Genomic DNA, 26,694 nt, shown 5'->3' with positions numbered 1-26,694 from the left:
TTAAAAGTGCTCTCACTTCAAGGCCTTTGCACCTGCTGCTCCCACATCAACCACTGTTGCCTGGATACTTTCTATTCATCCTTCAGGTCTCACTTAGCTTCTTCCAGAAAGCCCTCCCTGACCCTCCATCCCTCTGTCACACTTCCTGCCTCAGGCTGCATTAGAAACTCCTCTCTCAAGCTCCCATAGTACTGTCTACTATCCCCATCATAGGTATTAATTTATAATTTCCTGATGACTTATCTTTTCTATCAGATGATACTTAGCTCAAGGCATCTTTGTTCATGGTCATATCCTCAGGCCTAAGATAGTTGAATGAATGAATGAATGATCTGGTTGCACGCCTCCCCTGTCACAGAATTGAGAATGAAGCATCCTTCGTTTGAGGATGTGATTCCAGGCCCCAAGTCTGGAGGGCACCATTCACACTGTCATCTATGTAAAAGGGACCCCTGGAGTTGGGCAGTGCACAGCCTGAGCTGCTGTACATGGCAGCCCTGAGGACAAATCAACAGTTGCCTTCACAGATGATCTGTTCTGTTACCCACATACAGTAGGAAGAATGAATCATTTTTATGGTTGGCTGCTCTAAAACAAAAATCATTACTCTTGGCAGATGCTTCACCCTGCAAACCAGAGGAATCCATTTATTTACATGTTCAGTCATTTAATGGATATTTATTGAGCACCTCCACTGTTCTGAGTGCTGATTTCTATCAGAAAACTCCTTATTCGGTGACTCAGAGGAACATTTAGCAACCACTTCCCTGAAAACTTCCCAGAAAGCCTCAGTGCCTAAAGCCTATGGTCCAGAAGCCTATTGTTGGGCTTTAGTTGTGTGGTTCTGGCGCATTCATTCTTGGAAAGGTTTCCAGGCCCCAATCACTTCAACTCATGCTCCACGGAAAGAACTGTGACCTTGACTACGTGTCCTGGAGCATCCACAGAAGAGTTTTTCCAAGGAGGATTCTGGCTCTGGGCAGATCACTGAGAAGCTTGTGCCACTGAATTTTCATAAGAGGATGTATGTCAACTATCCTCTGGCCTGATTTATTACTGTTTGTTTCTCATTCATTCATTTTGAGCACATTGGTCACGTAGGAGTAGCAGTCTCAGATTTACACCATCAATACCAAGAGGTAGATACACCAATCCCTTTTCAAAGGGAGATTGATCAAGGCAAGTGATTATGTTGCCAAGATTTTCCAGCAAAAAGATGGCAAAGTCAGAAAATACAAACCCCCAAAATGTTGCTTGGCAAATAATACTATTTCCTTGTAGAAAGTGACCCATGAAGTTAACTAATCTACTATTGGAAAAGCATAGTAATCACCATGAGAATAATCAATAAAATGGTACTAGATGCAATGATAGATCATCTCCCAGAAATCCTGGAACTCTTACGTTGGCTAGTAGATAAAGCAGTGTACAAGAAAAAAGCAAATGCCAAGCGGCAGAAAAGTTTCTGAAATTTAATAAGTATTACCCTGCTCCACAGACTCATGAGAAATCAATTAAATCAATGAAAGAACGTATGGAAAACATTTAAAACAGTACTTGCCACATAGGAGGTGCTTGATAAATGTCTGCTGGAATTTGAATAGTTTGAATTTCCTCTGCAATTCTTATACGTATTAACATTTCTTATACTACATGGTTCTTATGTGTTGTCCTTGGATTTATATTCGTATTTCCATTAGCATTACTCTGGCTTTATTTTTTATTTTATTTTACTTTTAAATTTATTTATTTATTTTATTTATTTATTTTTGGCTGTGTTGGGTCTTCGTTGCTGCACGTGGGCTTTCTCTAGTTGCGGTGAGCAGGGGCTACTCTTCGTTGCGGTGCGCAGGCTTCTCATTTTGGTGGCTTGTCTTATTGCAGAGCACAGGATCTAGGCGTGCAGGCTTCAGTAGTTGTGGCACGTGGGCTCAGTAGTTGTGGCTCTAGAGCGCAGGCTCAGTAGTCGTGGCGCACGGGCTTAGTTGCTCCGCGGCATGTGGGATCTTCCCAGACCAGGGCTCGAACCCGTGTCCCCTGCATTGGCAGGCGGATTCTTAACCACTGTGCCACCAGGGAAGTCCCGCTGGCTTTATTTTTAAAGAGCTGCCTTAATCACCATGCAGAACACACAGGTTCCAGGTCCTTGCCTGAGGTGTGAGCCCCAGCCTGTCACCAACAGAACCCTCCTGGTGGCAGCTGAAGGTTTTGCAGCCCTTTTATCCTTTGGTAACCTGGATTTTGTCCCTGGACGGCACCAGACCCTCACAGGGCTCTGTGCTTTCCCTCCACCTTTCAACTCTAGCAGCAAAGCCTCCACTAAGTCTCACTGCAATGTCCTGCCTCTGGCTTACGGTATAAGTCAGCCACAGACAGACAAATACGGTATGTTTTCACTCATGTGACATCTAAAAAATAAACAAATGGACAGAACAGAAACAGACTCACAGATACAGAGAGCAAAGTAGTGGTTGCCAGTGGGGAGAGGGGGAGGGACAAGATGGGGGAAAGGGATTAAGAGACACAAACCACTGGATATAAAATAAATAAGATACAAGGATGTAATGCACTGCACAGAATATAGCCAATATTTTATAACAACTTTAACGGAGTTTAATGGAGCATAATCTGTAAAAATACTGAAGTACTATGTTGTACACCTGAAACTAGTATTGCAAATCAACTACACTTGAAGTTTAAAAAAGGAGATACCATAAAAAACTGCCACTCAAAATTTCCCATCACACTGACTACAGCAATACCATTGAGCAAGTCATCTTTCACACAAGAATCCATGGGATTGGGCTTCCCTGGTGGCGCAGTGGTTGAGAGTCCGCCTGCCGATGCAGGGGACACGGGTTCGTGCTCCGGTCCGGGAAGATCCCACATGGCCTTTGAGCCTGTGTGTCCGGAGCCTGTGCTCCGTCCGCAACGGGAGAAGCCACAACAGTGAGAGACCCGCGTACCACAAAAAAAAAAAAAAAAAAAAAAAAAGAATCCATGGGAGAAATGACTTCTTTCGCCTATAAACAATGTACGGGGATTTCCACTGCACGTAAGGGAATTGGGGGGTGACGGGCGGGGTGCGCGGCTAGAGAGAGAAAAGAGCGAGTGATGTGGCCCTCGGTACCCTGGTGGCACCAAGAGCAGGCAGCACGCAGCGCCCTGGAAGGGACTGTCAGACCTCCCCCCTTGCTTTTCTCCTCTCTGATGTGGGTAATTGGCACTGCCTGTCTCCTGAATCCTGACACTGCCAGCCATGCAACTAAAACCTCCAGATTAAGATCTTGACTCCACACTGTAGGATAATCACATGCTCTATTTCAGCCAAGTTCAATTACTATGCCAGGAGTCAGGTCTTCCCAGGTTGCAAAGTCACATGCCAGCCAAGACAGGGCCATCACACCTGGCCTGGGGAGACATGTAAGAACCTGTGTGTGAGCCAAGGAGATGAGATGCTGGATTTGGGTTCAAGGCGGAACAGCAAATCACAGGTAATTCATTTTACAGAAAGAGTCTGCTACATCTAAAGAGGGCCACAGGAAGTGCCTGGGATGATGCATGTGTGGAAAACCCCGTGCTGCCGGAGGGTAATTCCTGGTCAACCAGCGAGGGCTAAAGGGACAGCAGCTTCGGCAGAAAGGACCCAGTGTCTTTGTTCACTTTGCAGTCTTTGCTTTGGCGAGTGTCAAACACACAATGGGACAGCGACACTGGTTGTCCTCAGAATTTTCTGGCAAAAAGCTAAAGGAATGTGGGGTATTCCTCCTCCAAGACACCCAGTGACCCCACTGCCCAGTATTCATGGCCTCCTATTGAGTGTGGGCTGGACTTCATGACCACTTCCAACTGATAGGAAGGCTTAAAGGCATGTGAATTAGAGTCAAGGTCATAAAAGGCAGCAGGCATTAGTCTCTCCCTCTTGTGGATCACTCACTCTGGGGAAACCAGCTTCCATGTCATGAGGACACTGGGTAGCCCAAGAAAGGCCCACATGGCAGCAGCTGGACCGCATCCCCGTGAAAGAAACATGTGCTTCCTGGCCCAGGAAAGAATAAATGTTGCTGTAAGCTGCAAAGTCATGGGGCCATTTGTTACACGGCAATAGATAACTAATACATTGGGAACACTCTATAAACTGCGCTAGAAGGTAAATTCTACCCATATACACAATATACTGGGCAGAATGCTTGGCATCATATCCCTCTGACCCCATCTGCCTTTCTCCTGTTCCCCTGCCATCTGGGACACTACACGCACACACGCACACACACACACACACACACACACACACACACACACGCAGGGCCCTCACAGCCCTCAGGCAATGACTGACACCACAGTATAAAATTCCAGCTTCCTTGTGACCGAGGGGCAGTTAATGTCCCACACCCCTGTGGGGGCAGCTGAGACTGGGACTCTGCCTGAAACCCTCTGCTTGGCATTTCTTCTCCCTGTCCTGCTTCTCCACTCCCTCACTCGTTTCTCCTGGGAGCTCTTCCTTAAGGAGTCATCCACATTCAAATCTTTATCTCAAGGGAACCTGACCTCGGATACCCCACATTAACACCCGGCCTCCTTGAAAAAAGAAAAATAAAGATGCCAAGTCTTAATTGAAATTTCCCCTTAAAGTTATCAGATTTTTAAAGAAATTCTTCCATTCCCATAATTAAGATAACTTTTAAACAAAGAAAATCTGTTTACAACTTTAAGTGTACCATTTATCCAGTAATTTTTCAAGAAGTATTTACTAGGCCTCTATGATGGGTAAGTCAATAAAATAAATCCTTCAGCAGCTATAGATGAAATAACGGGCCCTCAACGAGCATCTTTTCGGAAACCATCAGTGTAATATTATCAGCATGGCGCTGTCTGTCGTTTTGGGGCTTGCACATAATGACCATTTAAAGTCAATAACATACGGTATTTGTTTTTCTCTTTCTGACTTACTTCACTCTGTATGACAGACTCTAGGTCCATCCACCTCACTACAAATAACTCTATTTCATTTCTTTTTATGGCTTTTAATATTCCATTGCATATATGACCTAGAGAGGTGGGATAGGGAGGGTGGGAGGGAGGCTCAAGAGGGAGGAGACATGGGGATATATGTATGCATATGGCTGATTCACTTTGTTGTACAACAGAAACTAACAAGTATTGTGAAGCAATTATACTCCAGTAAAGATCTATTAAAAATAAATAAATAAATCACCCTCAAAGCTCTGAGTAGTGCCTGCAACATGCAGCAGCTTGTTATTGACTTTATTTTTATTTATTTATTTATTTTTACAAATTACTTGCTACTTATTTCTTTGCAGAGTTAGGCCAAAGTGGGTGTGGAGGCCTAGTCGTCTGCAGGGGCTTAGGGTGTGGATGCTCAGCACTCACTCCTGGAATTAATTACTGGACACTTGGCAGCTGATACACATTCGTCAGCTGTTCTTCCTTTTTTTCTGAAGCATGTGGTGAAATCAATCGTCTGTTGGTGAAACTGACTGAACCAGCAGACAAGGCAAGTCTGGTTTTGATGGTGACAGTTTCAGAACAAACTGTCTCAGAGGAGGGCAGGGGGATAGGCAGTGGTGAGGGGACCTCCAGGAAGTAACCTGAGGTCACAGCAACTGTCAGGACTAAGAGCCTCCCCTGACCCTCTCCTTGCCCTGCTGGCCCTGGAACAGCACGCGTCCATGGACAGAGGTCCTGCCCCCTTGGTTGTCCTTTCTGTAAAATCGGAATACAGCTCTTCTAGCCAGGCCTTCCTCTGCTCCCCCAGACCCTCATCTCCTAACACCCTGCCCCACACCCCAGTGGGAAAGTGGAGCCAGGAATCCTGGGGCGGGGTGTCAAGGGAGAGTGGCTGCAGAGCCAACCGCACTGCCCGTCCCTCGGCAGCCCCGGCAGCCCCGCTGATACTTCCACTCACACATATTGTAGAAATGCTCTTTTCCTACAAAATGGGCCACGTTTTTTAAATTAATGAATTTGTTTATTTGTTTGTTTAATTTTTGGGGCCATGCTGTGCAGCTTGCAGGATCTTAGTTCCCCAACCAGGGATTGAACCCGGGCCCTCAGCACTGAGCGCTCAAGAGTCCTAACCACTGGACCGACAGGGAATTCCCAGGCTACGTTTTTTTTAAAATGTATACAAACAACACAGCTCACTGAATTTACAAATCCATTGGAAAACCATAGAAACCCTAAAATTAAGACAAGCAAAAGAGGGCTTTCCTGGTGGCGCAGTGATTAAGAATCCACCTGCCAATGCAGGGGACACAGGTTTGAACCCTGGTCCAGGAAGATCCCACATGCCACAGAGCAACTAAGTCCGTGAGCCACAACTACTGAGCCTGTGCTCTAGAGCCCACGAGCCACAACTACTGAGCCTGCGCTCTAGAGCCCACGAGGCACAACTACTGAGCCTGTGCTCTAGAGCCCACGAGCCACAACTACTGAGCCTGCGCTCTAGAGCCCACGAGGCACAACTACTGAGCCTGCGCTCTAGAGCCCAAGAGCCACAACTACTGAAGCCCGTGCACCTAGAGCCCATGCTCTGCAACAAGAGAGGTCACCGCAATGAGGAGCCCCCGCACAGCACTGAAGAGTAGCCCCTGCTGGCCGCAACTAGAGAAAGCCCACGCATAGCAACAAAGACACGATGCAGCCAAAAATAAATAAATTAAATTAATTAATTTAAAAAAAACCAAAACAAGCAAAAGAAAAACATTACTGAACCAGGCTGGGTTCGCCCCACACACAGCAAGCCAAAACGCTGAGGCTCCGAGGTTTGCAGCAAGGAGAGGGTTTATAAAGAAGAATGATGGGCCGACACATGTGGGGAGCATGGGAAGCACGGGGAGTGTGGGAGAGTGGGGAAAGGAAACTGGGAAAAGGTGCAGTCATTATCACCCTGCTACAGGCCTCTACACGTTCAACAATGGAGGCTCTTAGCACGATCTGAGGGTGGGGTTTTCAGTCCTCTGACGTCAAAGGGTCACCCACTTGCTCGTGCCCAGTTGGAGGGTCAGTGGTCCTTTCCAGTCTTAACCAGCCCAGCTCTAACCAGATGCGGCTGACTTTCAGCTCAGCTCAAACTAGAGGCAGCTGACTCCAAGTTCCTTGAAAACAACTCAGGCAAACATCTCACTGTTTAGGCTAAGTGCCATTTGGAAGACATGCAAGTCTTAAAATGACCTTAATTATTGAAGGCAGGTCAAATGGATTTGACTAATAATTACTCAGTTTCAAAAAGATTATTCACAAAAGAAAAATACAAAACCATCATAACACATACAAGAAACCGACTTCACTAGTAAAGAAAAAAATGCGAAACAGAACAAGGTTTCATTTTTCATGTACCAAATTGACACATTGCTTAAAATTCAAATACTGAATACCAGAAAGTGTACAGAGAGAGACACTGGTTGGGTGTAAACTGGCATGACCTTTTGTAATTTCATGAAATATGTGAAAAGCAATAAAAATCTTCTTAATCTTGACCAAGAGTCTATCCTAAAAAAATGATCAGAAATCAGACAAAGGTATTTATCACTGAGCTACTTACACTTCATCGTGTCAGATGCCTGCTGAGCACGTACGATGGTCCAGGCTTTGCTCTAGGTACCAGGGGGTCAGTAGCGGACACAGGAGACCAAAAGCTCTGCCTTCCTGGGGCTCCCATGCCGGGAGGGTCTCCCACGCTTGGCAAGGTGACTAGCAAAGGCCACCTCATTCCCTCAGCCTTTATACCATCCCTAACTCAATATTCTATACTTTACATCCGACTGCATTTAAAATTGATTGTTAATACAGTTTTTTAAACCAAATGTGCCCTTTCTCTAAATACTTCTTTTCCTTTCCCCCAACTTCTTATAAAGAAAGAAATTTAACCTACAGATATACCCTCAACCTAGACCTCCTAAATGATTAACACCTTGCATATGTGTCTTCTCTTTCTCCCTCTTCTGTTTCCACTAAACCATAGGAAAGTAAATTGCGGGCATCAAACACTTCACCCCTAAATACCCAGTGCAAAGCTTCTAGGAATCAGTATTCTTCGACATGATCACAATGCCATTATCCCACCTAAGAAGATTCACAATCATTCCATAATCTATCTACTATAGTAGATTACTATCTATATAGACTACTATATAGTCTACCAGTCTATATTCAAATTTCTTGCAACTGTCCCCAATATGTCTGTTTTCTTTCTTTTTTTTTTTTTTTTTGTGGCTCTGCTGAGTGGCTTACGGGATCTCAGTTCCCTGACCAGGGATTGAACCCCGGGCCACGGCAGTGAAAGCTCCAAGTCCTAACCACTGGACCCCCAGAGAATTCCCCACAAAATGTCTTTTACAGCTGGGATTTGTGAATAAAGGTCTCATTAAATTCTGAGCACTGCATTTGTCAGATGCTCTCTTTAGACTCCTATAATCTCAACAGTCTCCCCGTTTTTCTCCATGACTGACTTTGCGAAAATCCAGGCTTATCAATGGCAGAATGGCCCCCACTGTGTGTCTGACTGCTTCCTTGTACAGACTTTTAACCTGTTCCTTTACTCCTATATTTTCTTTAAACTGAAAGTTAGGGCTAGACACTTGGTTACATTCAGGTTAAACATTTTTAGCAAGAATGCATCTAGGTGGTGTGTACTTCAAACTGCACCCCATCAAGAGGCACTAATGTCAGCTGGCCTGCTATTCCTGAGGCTAAGTTTGATCATTTGGTTAATTCAGGAGCTGCCAGATCTTCAGGCTGTATGTGCTCCTTCCTACTGGAAGGCCATCGCTTCTAGGACTTTTCAGTGGACAGAGCGAGGAAACGTGTTTGTGCTTGTGTGTGTGTGCATGCATGTGTGTTCATAGGGACACCTTCAATTCCAACCTGACATACAGCATTCCTCCTCTCTCTCCCTATTCCATATTTTCATCTCCTTTTTCTAACAGTGGGGCCCTTGGGTCTCAACATCAATATATTATAGGATAATGCTCTATTCTACAAATACTCAAAGAAGAATTTCACAGTTAATCTACCTATACCATAACCAATAATGAATCTACTATATTAGTTTCCTAAGGCGCTGCAACAAACTACCACAAACTGGGTGGCTTAAGAACAACAGAACCTTGTTCTCTCACAGTTTTGGAGGCCAGAAGTCCAAAATCAAGGCAGGGCCACGCTCCCTCTGAAAGCTGCAGGGGAGAACCTGTCCCATGCCCTCCTAGATTCTGGTGGTTGCTGGCAACACTAAGTGTTCCTTAGCTTGTAGATGCATCACTCCGACTCTGCCAACGTCTTCACACAGTGTTCTCCTGTCTGTGTGTCTGTGTCTCTGTGTCCAAATTTCCCTCTTCTTATAAAGACACCAGTTATTGGATTAGGGCTAATCAGTATGATATCATCTTAACGCCATTACATCTGCAAAGACCCTATTTCCAAATCAAGTCACATTCAAGGTACGAGGCGTTAGGACCTCAACATATCTTTTCAGGGGACACAATTCAACCTGCCACACCTACAAAGTAAAGTTTAAAATGCCTTTGCTTTTTTTAGTCCTAGAATAGATCTCAGTAATGGCACAAAGACAGAGCACTACATTAAAAAGTTACTTGAATTTTTTTGTGTTGTTATATTATCAACTTGATAATTACTTAAGTTCATTTGTTTCAGTTTATTTTCAATTCTAGGGTTTGATTCCCCCCCCATACTTTTATATTTTTAAAAATTATTTGAATATGTAAAATATCTACATGGTTATATATTCAAAACTATATAAAAAGTACACTCAGAAAGGTCTTACTCTCTACCCCAGCTCTGGAAATAACCATCTTTACTGGTTTCTCTTCTTTCCTTCCCATGTTTCTCATTTGGGATGGGGTGGGGTGGGGTGTGTAATTGTATGACTTCCTCTTCTTTAGTTCACAAACTGCATGTGCTCTTCCATACCTTGCTTCTTTCACGTAGCACTGGAAATCACTCCATACCAGTTCAGAAACGCCTTCCTCATTCTCGATTCTGCTACGTAGGACTTCGTCAGGGTGACTATACCATGGTGTGGTCAACCAATCTTCTTTGGATGGCTATGTAGGTTGTTTCCAATATTTTGCTCTAAAACATAATGTCATGAAGAGCGACCTTCTGCACATCTTATTTTGTATTTCAGGAAGTGTCTTCGGGGTAATTCTGAGAAATGGAATTGCTAACAAAATAGCATAGACTGGGTGGCTTGTAAACAGCAAACACTTATTTCTCACAGTTCTGGAGGCTGGGAAAGCCAAGACCAAGATGAGGGATCTCTCTGGAGTCTCTTTTATAAGGGCACTAATCTCATTGATGAGGACTCCACGCTCCTGACCTAATCATCTTCCAAAAGCCCCACTTCCGGCACCTTGGGGGGTTAGGATTTCAGCATACGAATCTGCGGGGGACACAAACACTCAGTCCATTGCACGCATGTGGTTCTGTTAGTTAGGATCGAATTCCCTTCCATATGAGGTTGGACAGTTCTGCTCTCCCATCAGCAATGCATAAGTGCCTGTTTGTCCTGAAGATTTTCAATTCGGTCATAACAGAAAATTTAGAGCACTCCGTCTTTAAGACCCGCACACAGCTGGTGGAGATTCACAACATGTGAAGTGCTGAAACGAAGGCCTTAGGTTATGGAAGGGACACCATGTATTCTCAGATGCTCCCAACAGGAAGGAATTTTCCAGTTCAGTTCTATTGTTTCCCTGACTCACTGTGTCTAGGAGGCTTTCCTGTCTCCTGGTAAAAATCCTTCACTTCTTACAGAAAACACTCAACTGATGACAGGTTAGAGCCTCTTTCTTTTTAAAGAACAAATGCTAATTTCAAAGGGAAGAATGTATTTCTGGCGAGCTTAAGACCCTCCTCTGAGACCCCCTACAAAAGACCCTCATGGTTAGGAAGAAAAGGGAGAGTAATAAGGACCATCTCTTTACCCTGAGCCTAACAAAGAAACAAGCCTCGAGATCCCACTGACACTGTGACAAATCAAAGCTACTCCAAGGGCTGAGCAACACGTTAGAAATAGCAATAATTTAGCATGCAATCCTCACTGCGTGGAAAAAATGAGACATGGGTTTAAAATTAGGAAAAGAAGCATCAACCGGTCAGCTCAGGGGAGGGGTGAACAGTAAATAGGTAAAGAAGCAAAAGTGAAATTTCACTTCTTTGCTGGTAAACTGACATTTCCCCCGGGGAAGGGATGGTACTTCAACTAACAGTACACTCACCTGTTAAGGCAGTAGCAAGGAGAGGAAGTTTGTATTTAGTGGGTGAAAGGAAAGGGTTTGTAAATGTTTCTATGACTGTAATTTACCAAGCGCTGGGATGAGACCAAAAGAACGACTGTGCTTTCAAGCCTCCTCCACTCCACCTCCATTTGGTGACTATGTCTTCCAGGATGTACAAGGTCTCTGCAGGCACAGTGAGGGGGTGGACATCAATCAGGCTGAGTCCTGTCTCCATGAACAGTCCAGGAGGACAGAGAATTCATTCTCCAAGAATATGATCACGCCTTAAAGACAACCTTGGTGAAGTGCTACAGGAGACCCTAAGTGAGCGAATACAGCCTGCCATGAGATAGGATGCAGGGAGGGCTTCATGGAGGAGGTGGCATTTGAGCCAGCCCAGGTGAGACATGCAGGAGGGCAGGTAAAGGCTTGTGGTGTTAGGAGACCTGCCTTTGATGGGAGGCAGTCATTTCTTTGATGACTCCTTCCATGAGACCAGGACTTCAATGGAAAAGGAAAGAGCATTCTGGTTAGGAGTTGTTCACGTGGGTTTATGGAAGGAAAAGGGGAATTTCTGGAAAAGGGACTATTTTTACAACCAGGCAGATTAGAATATCAGGTAAGTGCTTTAATTTTAGAGATTGTCAGGAAGGAATCTACTGCAAAATTTGAATTTGTGATTCTTTGGAAACTGAAGAGCTTTTTAAAAGTTAGGTTTATGTAATGAATTGAGGTGTTTTCCCCCAAGTAAATCTAGAGAACACAAAATAGATAAGCCCCCTTTTTCAAATTCATCAGGATTCCCTATGGTTATGTGAACACTTTAAACTCATGTTCTAGATGTATGCGCATTAAGGGATTGATTTTTTTTAAGTAACATTTTCCCCCTTATTACATAAGTGACACATTTATTGCAAAAAAAATTTTTTTTGTTAAACACATATGAGTAAAGAGATGAAAATTCCCTCAGAATCTGACCAATCAACCACAAGTACCGTGAAATGTTCTTGGTGATCATTCTTCCAGTTCTTTTCAAATACATCTGTATGCTTAAAAGTCCATATATATAACTCTATTTACAAACAAAGTAAGATCCTGCTACCATCCAGTTTGGGAATCTGCTTTTCTAGTCAATCTAGTCAATATATTACGGGCATCTTTCCAGATTATTAAAGATTTTCTAAATCATTTTAGTGATATTCCATTTTAGAGACATGTCATAATTTAAACAGTCGATTTCCTATTATTGGACTTTTAGCTACTCCGAATATTTCACTGTTATAAATAACGCTGTAATAAATATTTTTGTAGCTAATTTTTCACATGGATTCTTACAGTTCATTAGGATACATTCCTAGAATTAGAATCTCTTTGCCAAAGAGTATGAACATGTGCAGATTTATGATACGGGCGTCAGAGTGCCCTCTAGAAAGGTTGCACCAATTCACACTCCCACCTCCAGAGGCAAACAACAGTTTCCAAGCCTTGGCTAACACTGGCTGATCATTTTTTAAACTCTTTGATTGCTGTGTATCTGCTGTGCTTTTGAAATATCGTGCTTTCTCTTTATTATAACACTCATTTGTTTGTTGTACACTGCGGTCACCAGTTCCCTTATTTTAGAGCCTCCCAAAATACCCAACAGTAGTCAAAAGCTTTGAATTCCTGGGAAGAAAGGCATTTTCATCATCGTGATGGCAGGCAGTCAAGGACCTGGAACCAGGCACTTTGTCTGGTGGGACACCTCCTTTGTGCTCCTAACGGCTCTTGTCATAAAGTGACCAGTCTCTACCAAAGACATATTGGTCTTTTTATGAGACTCTAAATCCTTGAACATTTAGTCCTGGTGACTCAACACGAAACATTCTTTCTACTGGATGTTAAGGGCGAGGTGGTTTGCTTCGGTAGGAAATGAAAAGTTGTCATGCTACGTACTTCTTGTTAAGGAAAATATTTCTCTAAAATCCAATTATTTGCAATTTTCAAAGAACAATGTGTGAACAACGTCTAGTTATTAATTTTGTTTAACTGCATGCTTTTCCTTCAAGTATATTTTATTTATGAATGGACATCTTTTTCTTTCTTGTTTCATATCTTAAATAGTTTTGCTACATTTGGTTAATAGTTAAGGCAATGCATTCTCCATTACAATAGCGAATGTATTTGAGCGTTAAATGTAGGCTTCCTAAATAATAATAATATCCCTTTCTATTTGTATAGTATACCATAGTTTACAAAACGCTCTAATTAATATAGCACTAAATTAGATCTAGCTATATAGTTTGAAAGGTGATTTAAAATGAATAAATGTTTGAGTGGAAGGAAGTGGGCTGTCAATGCCTTTACAGTTTGAGTTCCAACTAAGAGTGTATAAACCCTAATGGCCACAACTTAAAATGTAAATTATTAGATTAGGAATGTACCAAGGCAACTCCTAATCTCATTTTCTCCAAATTTCATCCTCAACATATTTTGGAAATAGCGGTATTTTCTCTTAGGTCCCCCTTATTTCAGAAATGCTCCTATTGGTCAAAAGTATATGACATCACCCATAGCCAAAATCCTCAGGCTGTATGTGCCCCCAGATCCTTGGGTAGGAATGTTCCAAAGAAACCCACATCCCGGACCCGCTCTCATTTTCCGCAGTTTCAGACAAACACACGACACGATAGTGTTTTATCCATGAGTTATTTTGGGGAGCCCGTTTTGAGAAATACATTTCTATCCGGGCCATACAACTGTCTGCATCTCATAACTGACGATACAGCCACCGTTTGGCTCAACCTTTTAAGGACAGTACTAAGGACACATGAACCATCCAATTGCTTTGGAAATTCCGACATTGCACTAGCCAAACAACATCATCCAGGCTGCCTCTCACGCCTGGAAGTGGAGCAAGGCTTGGCTGCCTGTTTTTGATTCTGAAAAGGTACTCAGTGGAGCACTCTCGAAGCTTGGGCAGCTAAGCCCTCGGACCGCGATGCCTACTTCCCATGATCACTGAAACCTGTCCAACACTCGCATATCTTCTTAAATCAGACAAAGATTTGTACGCATCTCTTCATCCCTCTGGGCTTTTCCCTATTTAACCAAAACTATAACAACTGTCCACCATAGCAACCACGTCTGAAAAGAACAAGACGCTCCTCACTTCACCAAAACAACGAATCCAGTTTTAATGGGTTTTTTGACTCACCACAGCAGGTCAGTTACTTCCCCCACGCTTGAGGCACCAACCCCAGAAACCTGCTAGTTCCCAAAGAGGTCAATGAGAGAATTACCTTCTAACCCAAGAAGGCCAAGATGTAACACCAAGGGAGGGCTAGTGCTAGACTCAGTAACTGTAGAAGAAAGAATGAAACCAAGGACATGTCCACATAACACCTACCAACTTCCCCATACTTACTTATTCACTGACTATTTCCCGATGCCTCCTGGCTGGGCTGGATGCTGGGGAAGCAGAAATAAATGACATCTTCAGAGTTGCCCCACCCCCAAATCTCAGGTCACTGGGAAGAGAAACCATGCAAGTGGGTGATAACAGGGCAGAGCTAACAGAGCAAAGGCAGGGCCATGGGAGCTCTCAGGGGTGACCCAGCTCCCAACCGGGCAGCCCGAGTCCAGGCTGCTCATTAACTCCATTAGCAATGAAGTACCAGCAAGGTACTGGGGAGTCACTGAAAACAACAGACGTGCGGGAACAGATGTGCTTGAGGGAAACTAACCTGGCAGCAGCGTACGGGCAGACTGACAGAGAGAAAAAGAGACCAAGGAAAGGAAGGCTGTAAGAGGAACGTGGTCACTGTACTCTAAACCAGATTCAAGGCTTGCAAAGTTAGGGCACAACCCACAAGACCACCCTCAGTTAATGAGAAGGACTCAGAGCTGTTACTGATGGCTATGGCTTATTACGGTGAAAGGCTACAGTTTTAAAACAGACAAGGGTAGAGATGCATAGGACAGAATCCAGAAAAGCTCCACTCGGAACTTCCAGTTGTCTTGTCCCTATGAAATTGTGGACAGAGCTAACATTCCCGGGTAACAACGTATGACAATATTGCCAACCAGGAAGCTCATCTGAGCCTGGGTGCACAGAGTTTTTATTGGGGCTCCATCTGCTAGAACTGGTTGGCCACCCAGATGGCTGACCTCAGTCTTCAGCCCCTCTGGAGGTTGAGCTATTGTCACATGGCCCAAAGCCTCCACCTTATCTGATGTGGCCCCAGCCCCCAGGTAAGCAAAGACACTCTTATCAGACATTCCAATGGCTTAGAGGTCACCTCCCGGGAGCCCAAGGAAAAGGTCAGACCTCTCTTTGGGTAAGATTAATTCTTTACTGAACAGGGATAAATTGACTGTGTTTTTTGTTTTGTTTTTGTTTCTTTTTCTTCCTTTTTTTTTTTTGGTACGCAGGCCTCTCACTGTTGTGGCCTCTCCCGTTGCGGAGCACAGGCTCCAGACGCGCAGGCTCAGCGGCCACGGCCCACGGGCCCAGCCGCTCTGCGGCATGTGGGATCTTCCCCGACTGGGGCACAAACCCATATCCCCTGCATCGGCAGGCGGACTCCCAACCACTGCGCCACCAGGGAAGCCCCTGATTGTGTTTTAAACTTATTTCTGTAACATGTTACAATCCCACATTTACAAATTATCCTTCTGAGAATAAGTAAGGAAAGATCTCCCCCTCCACCTCACCAGTAAAATACTTCTCACCACACAACAGAAGAATCTAAATTCGGAGAGTCTCCTTGTGGGGAAGTCTTTTTATCCACTGAGTAGGGTTTCTCTTGGAGCTGCAGTGAGAGAGGCTACATCTTGTCCTTTTCCTAACTTTCACCTGGATCTGGGGGGTCCATTTAGCCTCAAGCCTGTAGCCTTCTGGGGACTGACTGTTGGTGCTGCCTCTCTGGTTTAAATGTGTTGATTTTCAAAGCAACTGAAAAAGTCTTTTAAGAGTGACAAAAATAAACTGGGTTTATGGATTTAAAAGCTATAGTTAATTAAAAGTTATCAAGCACCTGTTTCTAGAAGTTTTAAAATGTATATTTGAGGATTACCGTCTCACTACAAAGTCATTTTCCTACTAGATTTAAGAATACAGATGTGTTTTAACCTGTAATAGTCTGGTGGCATACCATATGACCCTAAAAATATTTAGAATAAGAAAACAGAAACTTGCAGTTCCTTAATCCACACAAGGTAGTCTTGACTTACTAGCACATGCTTCCAAAATCTGCCATTAGCCAGTCTTGTTATCTTGGGCTTATCATTTTAGCCCTCTGGTTCTGCTTCTTTTTCTGTAAAAGAAGAATTGGACCAGATCATTTCTAAGCTTCCTTCTGCTTCTAGCAATTCTCCCTCAGAATAAAGTAACATTTTATAAACATAAATGAGAACGCCTGAAGGCTGAGGTTGCTACATAAATAAGAATCCACTTTGTTTCCAATATTTACCTTTTATAACCCAAAGGAAGAAATAAAGAATCTTTAGATAAAATATATAAAATAACTAAAATGTTTTAGATAAAATATATCAAATAACTAAATACTTTTTTAGATAAAATATATAAAATAACTAAATATTTTTTAAAACATATCATTAATTCCTTAACAAATGCTTACAGAGCACCAACGATGGACTAATCAAGTATAAATATTTGAAATATTTACCTCTACTTTATTTTGTGAATGATTTAGGGCAAAATGTCAGTTAAATGGAGATTTTAATCATAGCCTGCCCAATAAGCACTAAGTAGGATTGAAAATAGAACATGGGGAATTTAGCTTAAGGTTACATGCCTTCAGAACACAGTGACTTTCTAAACTGATTTTATAATTAGAAGGGTATTTTTAGCTTATTTTTCAATTGGAAGGTTTTATTATACTCATCTTAATACATGTAATTCACTTGAATATTTTCTGATTTTTAAAAAAAATGAGTCTTTTCTCCTCAGTGCAACCAAGTGTGAAAGTGACAGCTTCCACTTTGTGTTAGTCGAATTTCAAGGGCGGTGAAACCATGCAGAGCAGCAGGTCTTAGTGACTGCCCAACCAGTGCACCTCCTTGGACCGCGATGAAAGATGAGTGGGACACCAGGGTGTCCACCCTAGAGGAGCCCATGTCTTAGTGTAAGGATGGCCCTCTTCACAGGGAATTACAGTGCCAGGCAATGCCGCTGGTTATACAGGGTTAAGGGTCTGGTGGGGATGCTCCAGGGAGCCTCAACCAGTAACGGTGAGGATTTGGGGGGTAAGGTGGGCAGTTCTAGCCAAGGAAGATGGCAAGGAGTGGGACACCTGGTAAAAAGCCCATTACAGAGGCAGAAGGTGGCCTTCGCCCACAGGGGATGGGACTCCAACAGAGGTTTTTAAGCAGGGGAGGGACAAAAGCCAACTCATAGGTTAAAAAGGAGACAGAGAGAAGGATGGACAGAGAAAAGGATGGACAGAGGGAAGGAGAGGTCTAAATACCAAGGAGGGGACAGCTTTGAAAGCTTTTGGGGATCCAGGGGGCTCAGTGAGGCATTGACATGTGGGGTGACAGGAGGTACAGGAGCAGTTGAGGCTGTCCCTCACGTTCTGTCTGGCCTCCTGGTTGGCTGCTGGTGGGGGGGGGGGGATGTGAGTGTTTAGCAGACATCCAGGTGAAGACTGCCAGTGAACAGATGAAAAGGTAGAGCTCAAGAGAGGGCTGTCCGGAGATACGCAGAATGAGTCAAGAAAGGAGTGGCTTGGGTTGGAAAGACGGAAGACCTGACGGTTGTCACGCAAATATTATGAGGCCTTAAGGGCAAGAGGAGATCAGACCTGCCCGTTCTGGCCCCTTGAGAGGAACGAGGGCTAAGAGGCAGCTTTAGGAACTGGTTTGCGTCAACCTGAGCACCGATGGAATGCGTAGGACGGCCGGCGTCGCCAGCTGAAGTCTGGGAAAGGGAGTTCCCCTCTTGGCAAAAAGGCCCCTTTCTAAGCTGCTTTCTCTCCTTTTCCACTCCAACTCTCCCTTTACAATTGCCGCGCTCTAGACGGCTGGCTAAGGAATGCATTAAAGCCAACCTATTAACTAGTAAGTGAACCCCTAGCAGCAGGAGTATTTGCATCGAAAAACGAGGAATTTGTTAATTTAAATAAATGCCCCGTGGGTAGACTGTGCAGGGGAAGGTGCCGAGAAGATTTTCCACTTCGGTCTGCACAACCCACCCCCCCAGGTACCCTCCGAAGAGCGGGAACTGGCTCTGGCCCGCAGAGGCAGGCCGCCGTCCCGGCACCCGGCACCCGGCACCGCCCAGGGGAGAGGGGAGCGGAGGGGCTGCCCTCAGAGAAGGCCACCGGGGAGGGCTCCAGTTCTCTTACTGGACTCGGAGTCGGATTTTGGAGTTGTCCCTCTAGATTTCCAAGTCACACGGGACCACTCACACTCCCCTCGACTCCAGTTTCCCATTTTTGCTTGCTCTCTGTATCCGGAAGCGAGTTGAACTAGCCAACACAAAGGTGCAGATTCCGAAAGTCATTGTGACCGGGCAGGGAAACCGGGTGGAGGCTTGGGGGCACTTTGTTTCTCCTCCACTCCCTCCCCTATACCCACCCCGTGCTGCTAGGACCTCGGGGTAGCCGGGGTCAGCCAGACTCGTCCGGGAGAGGCTTCCGCGGTGGCCCCCTCTCCATAGTCAGGTCAGGAGCGCATATCCTCGAGGGTCCCTCGAGGCTGGGCCCGGAGCGACAGAGGCGGGGGTCTCCGGGCGGGTCCCTGTGAAGGACCTCATAGGATGCGCGGGGTGGGCAAGGCGGAAGTTCGAGGGCGCGCCGGTCAGAGGGTCACCTCGCCCCTACCTTCCAAGTTCGCCCCGTGAGCTGGCGGCATGTGGCCAGACGGCGAGGAGGGGGCGGGAAGACGAAGGCGCAGCTCGCCGGCCCCCACCCATCCTGCCCTCCTCGTCTCCCCTGCCGGGGCAGAGCCGCGGCAGAGGAGGGAGGCGCGAACCTGGCCGGCGGTCCCGGGCAGCAGTCGGCGCCCGCGGGCCCTGGGTCGCACCCAAGGCCAGGCTCCCCCGCCCGGCTACCGCCGGGCCTCGCCCCCGCCGCGCGCGCCCCACCCGCCTCCCCCGTTGCCGTGGCAACGCCGGGAGCCTCCAGGCGCGCGCCGGGGCGCCTGCTGGAGCTCTTGGCAGCGGCGGCGGCGGCGGCAGCTCAGGCTCCAGCTAAGCGCGCTGCGACCCTGCTCCGGAGACCGCTCGTCGCCCCCCGCCCGGCTCCGGGCCCCCAGCGCGGTCCCCGACCCGGCCCCAGAGCCTGGCTGGCTGCCGGCCCCCATGGAGCTGCTGGCCGCAGCCTTCAGCGCCGCCTGCGCCGTGGACCACGACAGCTCCACCTCGGAGAGCGACGCGCGCGACTCAGCGGCGGGACACCTCCCTGGCAGGTGAGGGCGAGCGGCCGTCCCGACCCCTGTGCGCCACCACTGCGCGCCTGTGGCCCCAGCTTGCGTCCCTGGTCGGGGACGTCTACCCGAACTGCCTGTCCCGCGCCCCCCGCCCTGCGGGCCCCGCAGCCCCTCACTCCTCCCGCGGCCCCCATCGTGCCCGCAGGCCGCCTGAGGTCGGGGGGTGCTCCCCAGCCGGACCGCCGACACCCCTGTCCCTGCCCCGGACCGCCTCTCGCGCCCTCTCTCGGGAGCCCTGGGCGCACGCGTCCCGTTCGGTGGCCCCTCTCCGCGCTGCGTGGCCCTGGGACTGGAGGATCGCTACCCAAAGGGGGCCGGGGGCTGTGTGACAGCGAGCGGCACGGGGTGCGCAGCGAGCGCAGGGCCCCTGGCCGCTGGACCCGTCCGGGCGGCGGGGCGGCGCCGCGAAGAGGGCAGGACGCGCCAAGTTTCCGACGCCTGCCCGCGAGCTCCGAAAACATGAAGGTTTGGGCGGGCTGGTGTGGGAATGAATTACCCGGTCGCGCCCTGATGCGGTGACAAAAAGGGCCTGTGGGGCCTGCGTGGCAGGGAGCGGCGGCGGCCGCTCGGCCTGGACATCCTGGTCAGGGTCCATCTGGCCAGGGCCGCCTGTGCGGACGCCTCTCGCGAGCTGGCCGAGGTGTGTCGTTGCTTAAAAATAACCGGCTCCTGCCTCTCCTCTCTCTCTGGCAGCGAGTCGTCCTCCACCCTGGGAAATGAGGCCACACCCGAGGAGTGCCCGGCCCTCCCCGACAGCCCCACCACGCTCACCGAGGCCCTGCAGATGATCCACCCCATTCCCTCCGACTCCTGGAGGAACCTCATCGAACAAATAGGTGGGTGTCCCCAGCGGCGACGGGGCGTCACTGGGGGAAACGTTGGTTCCTGGTGGACTCTGAGGGCTCACCCTGCGTGTGGGATGCCCTTGCATTTCCCCTGGACAGATGTTTCTGACAAGGAAGGTTACTGACATATTTGGTTCTAAATGGTTCCAGAGGCAAAACTGCCGCGTTTTAATAGTGGCTGTATAATTGGGCTTTAGCAAATGCATTTCTTTCCTGCTCTCTTGGAGAGGTGTGCTTGCCCAGCTCTTTCCTGCGGAGGGCTCTCTGTCCTCTTGCGTCTTCTGCCAGAAAGTCCAGGGGTTAGGTGCTTATGGGCCATGCAGGAGGGGACGCTCCATGCGTCCCCCCGCCATCCCCACCCGGGGGCCTGGGGGAGACCTGTAAAGGGAGGGGACCCTGCAGAGGGGACTTGTGGAGACAGTCAGGCTGACTGGGGCAATTCAGGAAGGGGTGGCAGTGGCAGACTTTGCACAGGGGAAGGAAAGGTAAGTAGAGAGAAGCTGAGAGCCCCAGAGGCCCCTGGGTTAGGAAGGGAAGGCTGGCTCCACCTGCCTGTCCAGAGCATGGCCAGAAGTGCAGGGCATAGCCCGCGTGTCCAGCTCCTGCACAGCTGCAGTTGAAGCTCTGTGAAAGCAGAAAGTGGATTGAGAAGGCATCCCCAAAACCCGAGCACTCGCATTTAAAAGTCAAAGATTGCTGATGACATCAAACTAGCTCTCATCTTCATCACCAGCGGTGGCCACAAGTGGGTGGCGTGGGTTCTTCGGGAATGGTGCGGCCCAGAAATCTTTCTGTTCTTCACGGTTGTCAGAGCAGAAGTTTATTCGTTAAATTAAAATTTTGGCTTGAAAATTTTCTTTCCTAAATTCCTCCTTATTGTTCTCCATCCCAAACACTCAGACGGACATGAAGTGTCTCCAGTGGAAGTGGAGCTTCCATCGCCCCAGGAGACCCATGTTTAGGAGACTTTTTGGGCAGGTTCCCTTTCCCCTGGCTGGGGTTTATTCTGGACTGAACCCTGGGAGGAGCTGAGCCCTTGCAAAGCTGAGGGTGGAGCACACACTGCATGCTCTTAAGCAGTGCTGACTCCAGGGGTATTGTTCCTAGTGGGCCCCCTGCGTGTGGGCTGGGTGGTGATGGTGGTGGCGGCTTTTCCCTTTGTTTGCTGGCGGAAATGGAGAGGGGCTGATCTGAGGACAAACACACCCGAAAATCCCTTTCTTCCACCTCTACCACATTGCCCTTTATGGCGAGGAGGGCCACCTCGGCCTTGGCGTGTGCTGGAAGCCTCGAATTCCACCCTCTAGAAAGGGATCCTCTGGCTGAGATCAATGTCAGGACCAGGAAGGAAATCGAGGTGGGAGTGGGGAGATCCGTGCCTCCTCTCACGGTGAGAGAGGCTCCCTTCTGCAGTGTGGGTGTGTGGAGACCTCCTTCCTGGAGAGCCCGTGGCATAAGCTCAAAGCTGGGAGTCGGGAGCTCTGAGCTCTGGTACCTGCTCATCCTGGCCCTCAGTTTCCTCATTTGGTAAACAGTAGAGACTGACATTCTGAGGCTTTTCTCCCCCTATCTCCTGGAGTAATGGTGACTATGTGTTTCTGACTCCTGGGCTGGATCCATGGTCGGTGCTCAACAGATGTACCGAATGACAGCACAGGACCGAGGCTGCCTTCTCCTCACATCCTTCATCACAGACTCGAGGCTTATGCCAAGCAGGTTGCTACAGGAGGCCAGCTGCTTTTAGCTCACCGAATGAAGTGAATTCTTTGCCGGGTATCAGGAAAGGACAACGCGTTCCTAAAGACACAGTGGAATTAAGGGGGAAGGAAAGTGGGAAGGCTATATGGGCATCTTGTAGACCACTGTGTTGAATTTTGCAGTGGCTCCCACCCAGGCAAGAACAGAATGATGCCAGGACTATGCATGATGTGGTATACAGCTGTCATTGTAGTTGGTGGTGGCCCTGAAGATCATAGACCCTGAGACCCTGTGATTGTGTGTGTGTGTGCTGTGGTTGTCTCTGGCACCTAACAACTGCTTGGTGCATAGAAGGTGCTCACTAAAAATAAATGAATTCTCTGCCCTTTAGAAGTTTCTATCTGAAGGATTCAAAGAAAAAAATTATTCCCTTCCGAAGGTGAGATTTTGAAGGACTCCAGGAGCTTATCCTCCTTCTGCAGGGTAGCTCAGCCAACCTGATATAGATCATTTTAATTAGGAGAGATGGGAACTGAGCCTTCTAATTCTGCACGAATATAATACCAGGTGCCAGCTTTTACAGGTAAAATCAATTTTGATTACTGAATGTACAAAAGAGAAAATAGAAAAACATGATATATCAACAGTATATCTCTACTACAAAAATTTAATCAGATAACATAGCTCCTCAGGTAAGGCTAATAAAAATAAACAGGTCATGAAAATGGTTACACAGTGTGTCAGATAACTCTTCGTAATCATAGTAACTCCAGGAAAATGCGTGTTTAAATTCATATTCTGAAGACTTCAGAAAGAAGTATGAAGTTTTAAGAAAATGCTAAGATTACTTGTATTGGGAGTCTTTGGCTGAGTGTAATAGAATATCCAGCGCCCCCCCCCCAAAAAAATGACCTTAAAGAATGAAAGTATTCTATCTCAGTTGACTCCAGGAATGAGGTAGGAAATTCTGCATTTGGTTCATTAAGTCAATCAACCACCTAGTTCCTTTCCCTCTACCATTCTCAGCATTTGGGCTTCATATCACAAGATGGCTGCCAGAGCTCCATGCATCACATCCTCAAGCAACCATGTATAAAAACAAAAACAACAAAAAAGAGCAGTTTGTCTTCAGATGTCTCCTGGGGAGGGACATCTTTTTGAGAAGCCCTTCTTAAAGATGTAAGATGTCCCCTTAGTCTCTTTGGCCAGGTCATGTCACATGCTCATGTCTAAACCCAGCAGTGGCAAGAGGAAGGGAACCATCATGGTAGGCTTTGATCAGTCAGCATTCATCCACTTCCCTGAGCACAGACTAGGTCAGCACCCAGACAAAAGCCCTCCCTGACAGCTGGGAAGAAGGGCTGTGAGGGGATAGAGGAGAGGCAGCCACAGTGTCTGCCACAATGTGATTTCAGAAATATTACTTTCAACCCAACTACCCACAATGCTGATGTTTTTGTCTCATTTCAGCATATGTATCACATCATCATGTGAGATGTTGGAGATAGCATTTACCCATGATTTACCCATCATGCTGACCCATGATACACACGATGTGCCATGTAGCATGCATAAGCCAGATTTTTGAACTTTCAAAAAGATGCCAAATTGGTTAGATATTTTTGAGAAGCTTGGAAACTGCATTTTTAAAGGTGTTCAACTCAACAAATATGTGAGTACCTACTCTGTGGGAGACACTGTGCTAAGCTTTGAAAAGTGAATCCAAGTCAACTCGTGGAATCCTGGTTTCTTTAAACCTCCGTGAAAACAGTATCGGAATCACAGGAGATTAATTGGTTCGATGTTGGCAATAGTAATCATATCTTATGCTCATGACTGAACCGGTTTATGTAGTGACTTTAAACCTCTGTCTTTATAGATCTTCAATTTGGGTTGCATTTAGCATAGATTTAGATTTTCTTTTCCATTCCTTTGTCAGATTAACTCCATGTTGTAATCGCTGGATTGTAACGTAAAATCACAGGATATTTTTTTTTGAAGTAAATGTTATACTTAGCATAAAGCCTTTATAATCTAGCATTATAGAATGAAGGAATGAAGGAAGCCAACTAATTTAATCCACAAGGTGATTTATTGAGTTCCTGTTATTTATAAATTATGAATATAATTTATCCAGCCATTTTTCAGAATTTTGAAGATCGTCTGTTTTTTTCCTTCCTTTTTTGTACTGTTTAGGTATATTTAACAATTAAAGAAGGAATAATAGCTAATGTTTGTACTGCATTGCATGAGAAAGTGCTTTACAAGTGGTACACTTATTCCTGTTAGAACTTTCCCGGGAAAGTCATCTTTGTTTTATAGATAGATATATCAAGGGGCCCAACAGCTTTCCCAGGCTCCAGACCAGTCCAGCTGCCCACTGGTTCTCTCTACCTGCATTCCCTTCAGGTGCACCTGGATCTCACCACCACCCCATTCCCCAGTCGGAGCCTCCTCCTATATTCCTCATCTCCTTGAACAGGGCCACCAGACCCCCTTGCCAACTGGTCACCCAGATATCGTTCATGACCCAGCACCAGCCAATCACCAGGACCTGTCTTCTACCTTATAACTGTCCCTGAATCATGCACATGGCCCCATCCCTCCACCACCACTGCAGTTCAGGCCTCCATCATCACTCCCTTAGAGAACGGGCATGGCCTCTTTCTTCCCATCCACGGGCCTCCTAAGATGTAGACCAGAGCTGTTTGCCTGAGGGGCTTCCCTTTTGCCCACAGGATAGACAAAACCCTTGGGGTGACCCTCCTCTCCTCCCAGCCTCATCGCCAGCAGGACCCCCCCCCCCCTTCCTCTCCCTACCCAGCCCTGCTTCCCCTCTCCCTGGGCTGGGAGCCCCCTTGCCACTGAAGCTTTTCTGCTGCTCCTGGTGTGGAGAGACCAACCCTCTGCCCTGCAGCCAGGACATCCAAAATGAATTTTTCCCTGTGGAGATGCTACGTTTTTGCTGATTCCTCTGTACCCCCAAATCTCCTTGGAGACTTAGGCTGCATTTATTTCAGGTCAGGGAAGTAAGTCTGAAAGTGTGAAAGCAAAAAAGGAATGTTTCCCTTTTGAATCATAAGGTTGATGAAATATTGGCTTTTTCCTTCAAAATGAGAATTTACAGCTATTCGCATTTCACCAATGAATATACTTGAGTTTTAATATTGAAGCATTTAGGCTCTGAGAAGCATCCTATTGGGATACTGAAACATAACTGGGACATTTCCATCGACTCTGCACACATTGGTTATTAACACGTCAAATTCTGGATTCTTGTTGTCTGCTAAGTATGTGTGTGAAAAGCATATATTTTTGTGACTGGATTTTGAATCTGTTCAGGGATTTTCTTCATTCTTTGTTGAAAAAAAAAAAAAAAAAACTCATGCATGCTGATCCTTCCCAAGAAATGAAGACAGTGGTAGTTTGTTCAGTGATAGAGCCTTTTCTGAGACCTGTGCGGTTCTGGCTTTCTTTGTATTTTCACAGGCAGAGCATCAGCCCTTGATAGGAGTCCAAAGCTTTGACTTAGTGATTCCAAAAGATCTTCCTCTGAAATCTTTTTCATGTCAATACAATTCCATTTGATTTCAGGGCTCCTGTATCAGGAATACCGAGATAAATCAACTCTCCAGGAAATTGAAACCAGGAGGCAACAGGACGCAGAAATCCAAGACAATGCTGATGGGTCCCCGGCCAGTGCGGAGACCCCGGAGGAGGATGAAGGGGAAGAGGAGGAGCCTGCAAGCCCACCGGAGAGGAAGGCTGTGCCCCAGATATGCCTGCTCAGTAACCCGCACTCGAGATTCAACCTCTGGCAGGATCTCCCGGAGATTCGGAGCAGCGGGGTGCTGGACATCCTCCAGCCGGAGGAGATCAGGCTGCAGGAGGTAATGGGCTGCCCTAGGGTGGGAGCATCCGATCAGAACGTACAGGGGTTTTAACCAATGTGGGTGAGCCTTCTTCTGAGGGGTGAGACTCCCTGGCTGGTTTACCAGAGGAATTACTTGCAGGGTACATCCATCCAGAACATGCAGGAAAATTCACAGGCACCAAAAAGTACCCAGTTACCTTCTAGGATAGCTCAACCCCAGTACTTAGTGTTCTCCTCATTGCTGTTGCATCAGATAGTAAGATTGCGTTCTCTAAACCTTTAGGTGTTATCGTGGGGGCATTGCCATGGTACGCGTGAACGCTGATGCAGTAGGTGATGCTGAACTCACTGTGACGGTGAACTAACGAGTCATCTGTGCTTTGCTTTTCACACACAGTCTTATCCCACATCTTCATTTTGTAGTCGCTTGAAGCTTGGGTGGGGCTCTGAAAGAAAGCCCTTGGTACCCTCCTGAAACGGTGTGGGAATCTGGGACTTGTGTCTCTCCCACTTCATCCGATGGTCCAGGTAGACTGCCCGTCAGTTAGGCTGAGGTAAGATCACGGAGTCACCTAATAGTTTGTTG

At 46.8% G+C, this 26,694-nt stretch overlaps 1 protein-coding gene across 2 annotated transcripts in view; it reads left to right on the top strand.

Moving 5' to 3' along the window:
• NGEF (neuronal guanine nucleotide exchange factor) overlaps nucleotides 1–26,694 on the top strand; it is a 73,164-nt gene that overhangs the window by 15,375 nt on the left and 31,095 nt on the right. The window contains exons 1-3 of one of the 2 annotated variants that reach the window (XM_065880411.1): nucleotides 19,564–19,670; nucleotides 20,385–20,527; nucleotides 25,829–26,124. In XM_065880411.1, coding sequence (XP_065736483.1) covers nucleotides 19,564–19,670; nucleotides 20,385–20,527; nucleotides 25,829–26,124 — 546 coding nt within the window. Of the gene's footprint in view, nucleotides 1–19,563; nucleotides 19,671–20,384; nucleotides 20,528–25,828; nucleotides 26,125–26,694 lie in introns of those variants that run through there. The other variant, XM_065880410.1, reaches the window with a different exon arrangement.

The sequence above is a fragment of the Phocoena phocoena genome, chromosome 7, assembly GCF_963924675.1.
Source record: "Phocoena phocoena chromosome 7, mPhoPho1.1, whole genome shotgun sequence".
Lineage (NCBI taxonomy): Eukaryota > Metazoa > Chordata > Mammalia > Artiodactyla > Phocoenidae > Phocoena > Phocoena phocoena.
This window is presented reverse-complemented; position numbering and strand designations above follow the sequence as displayed.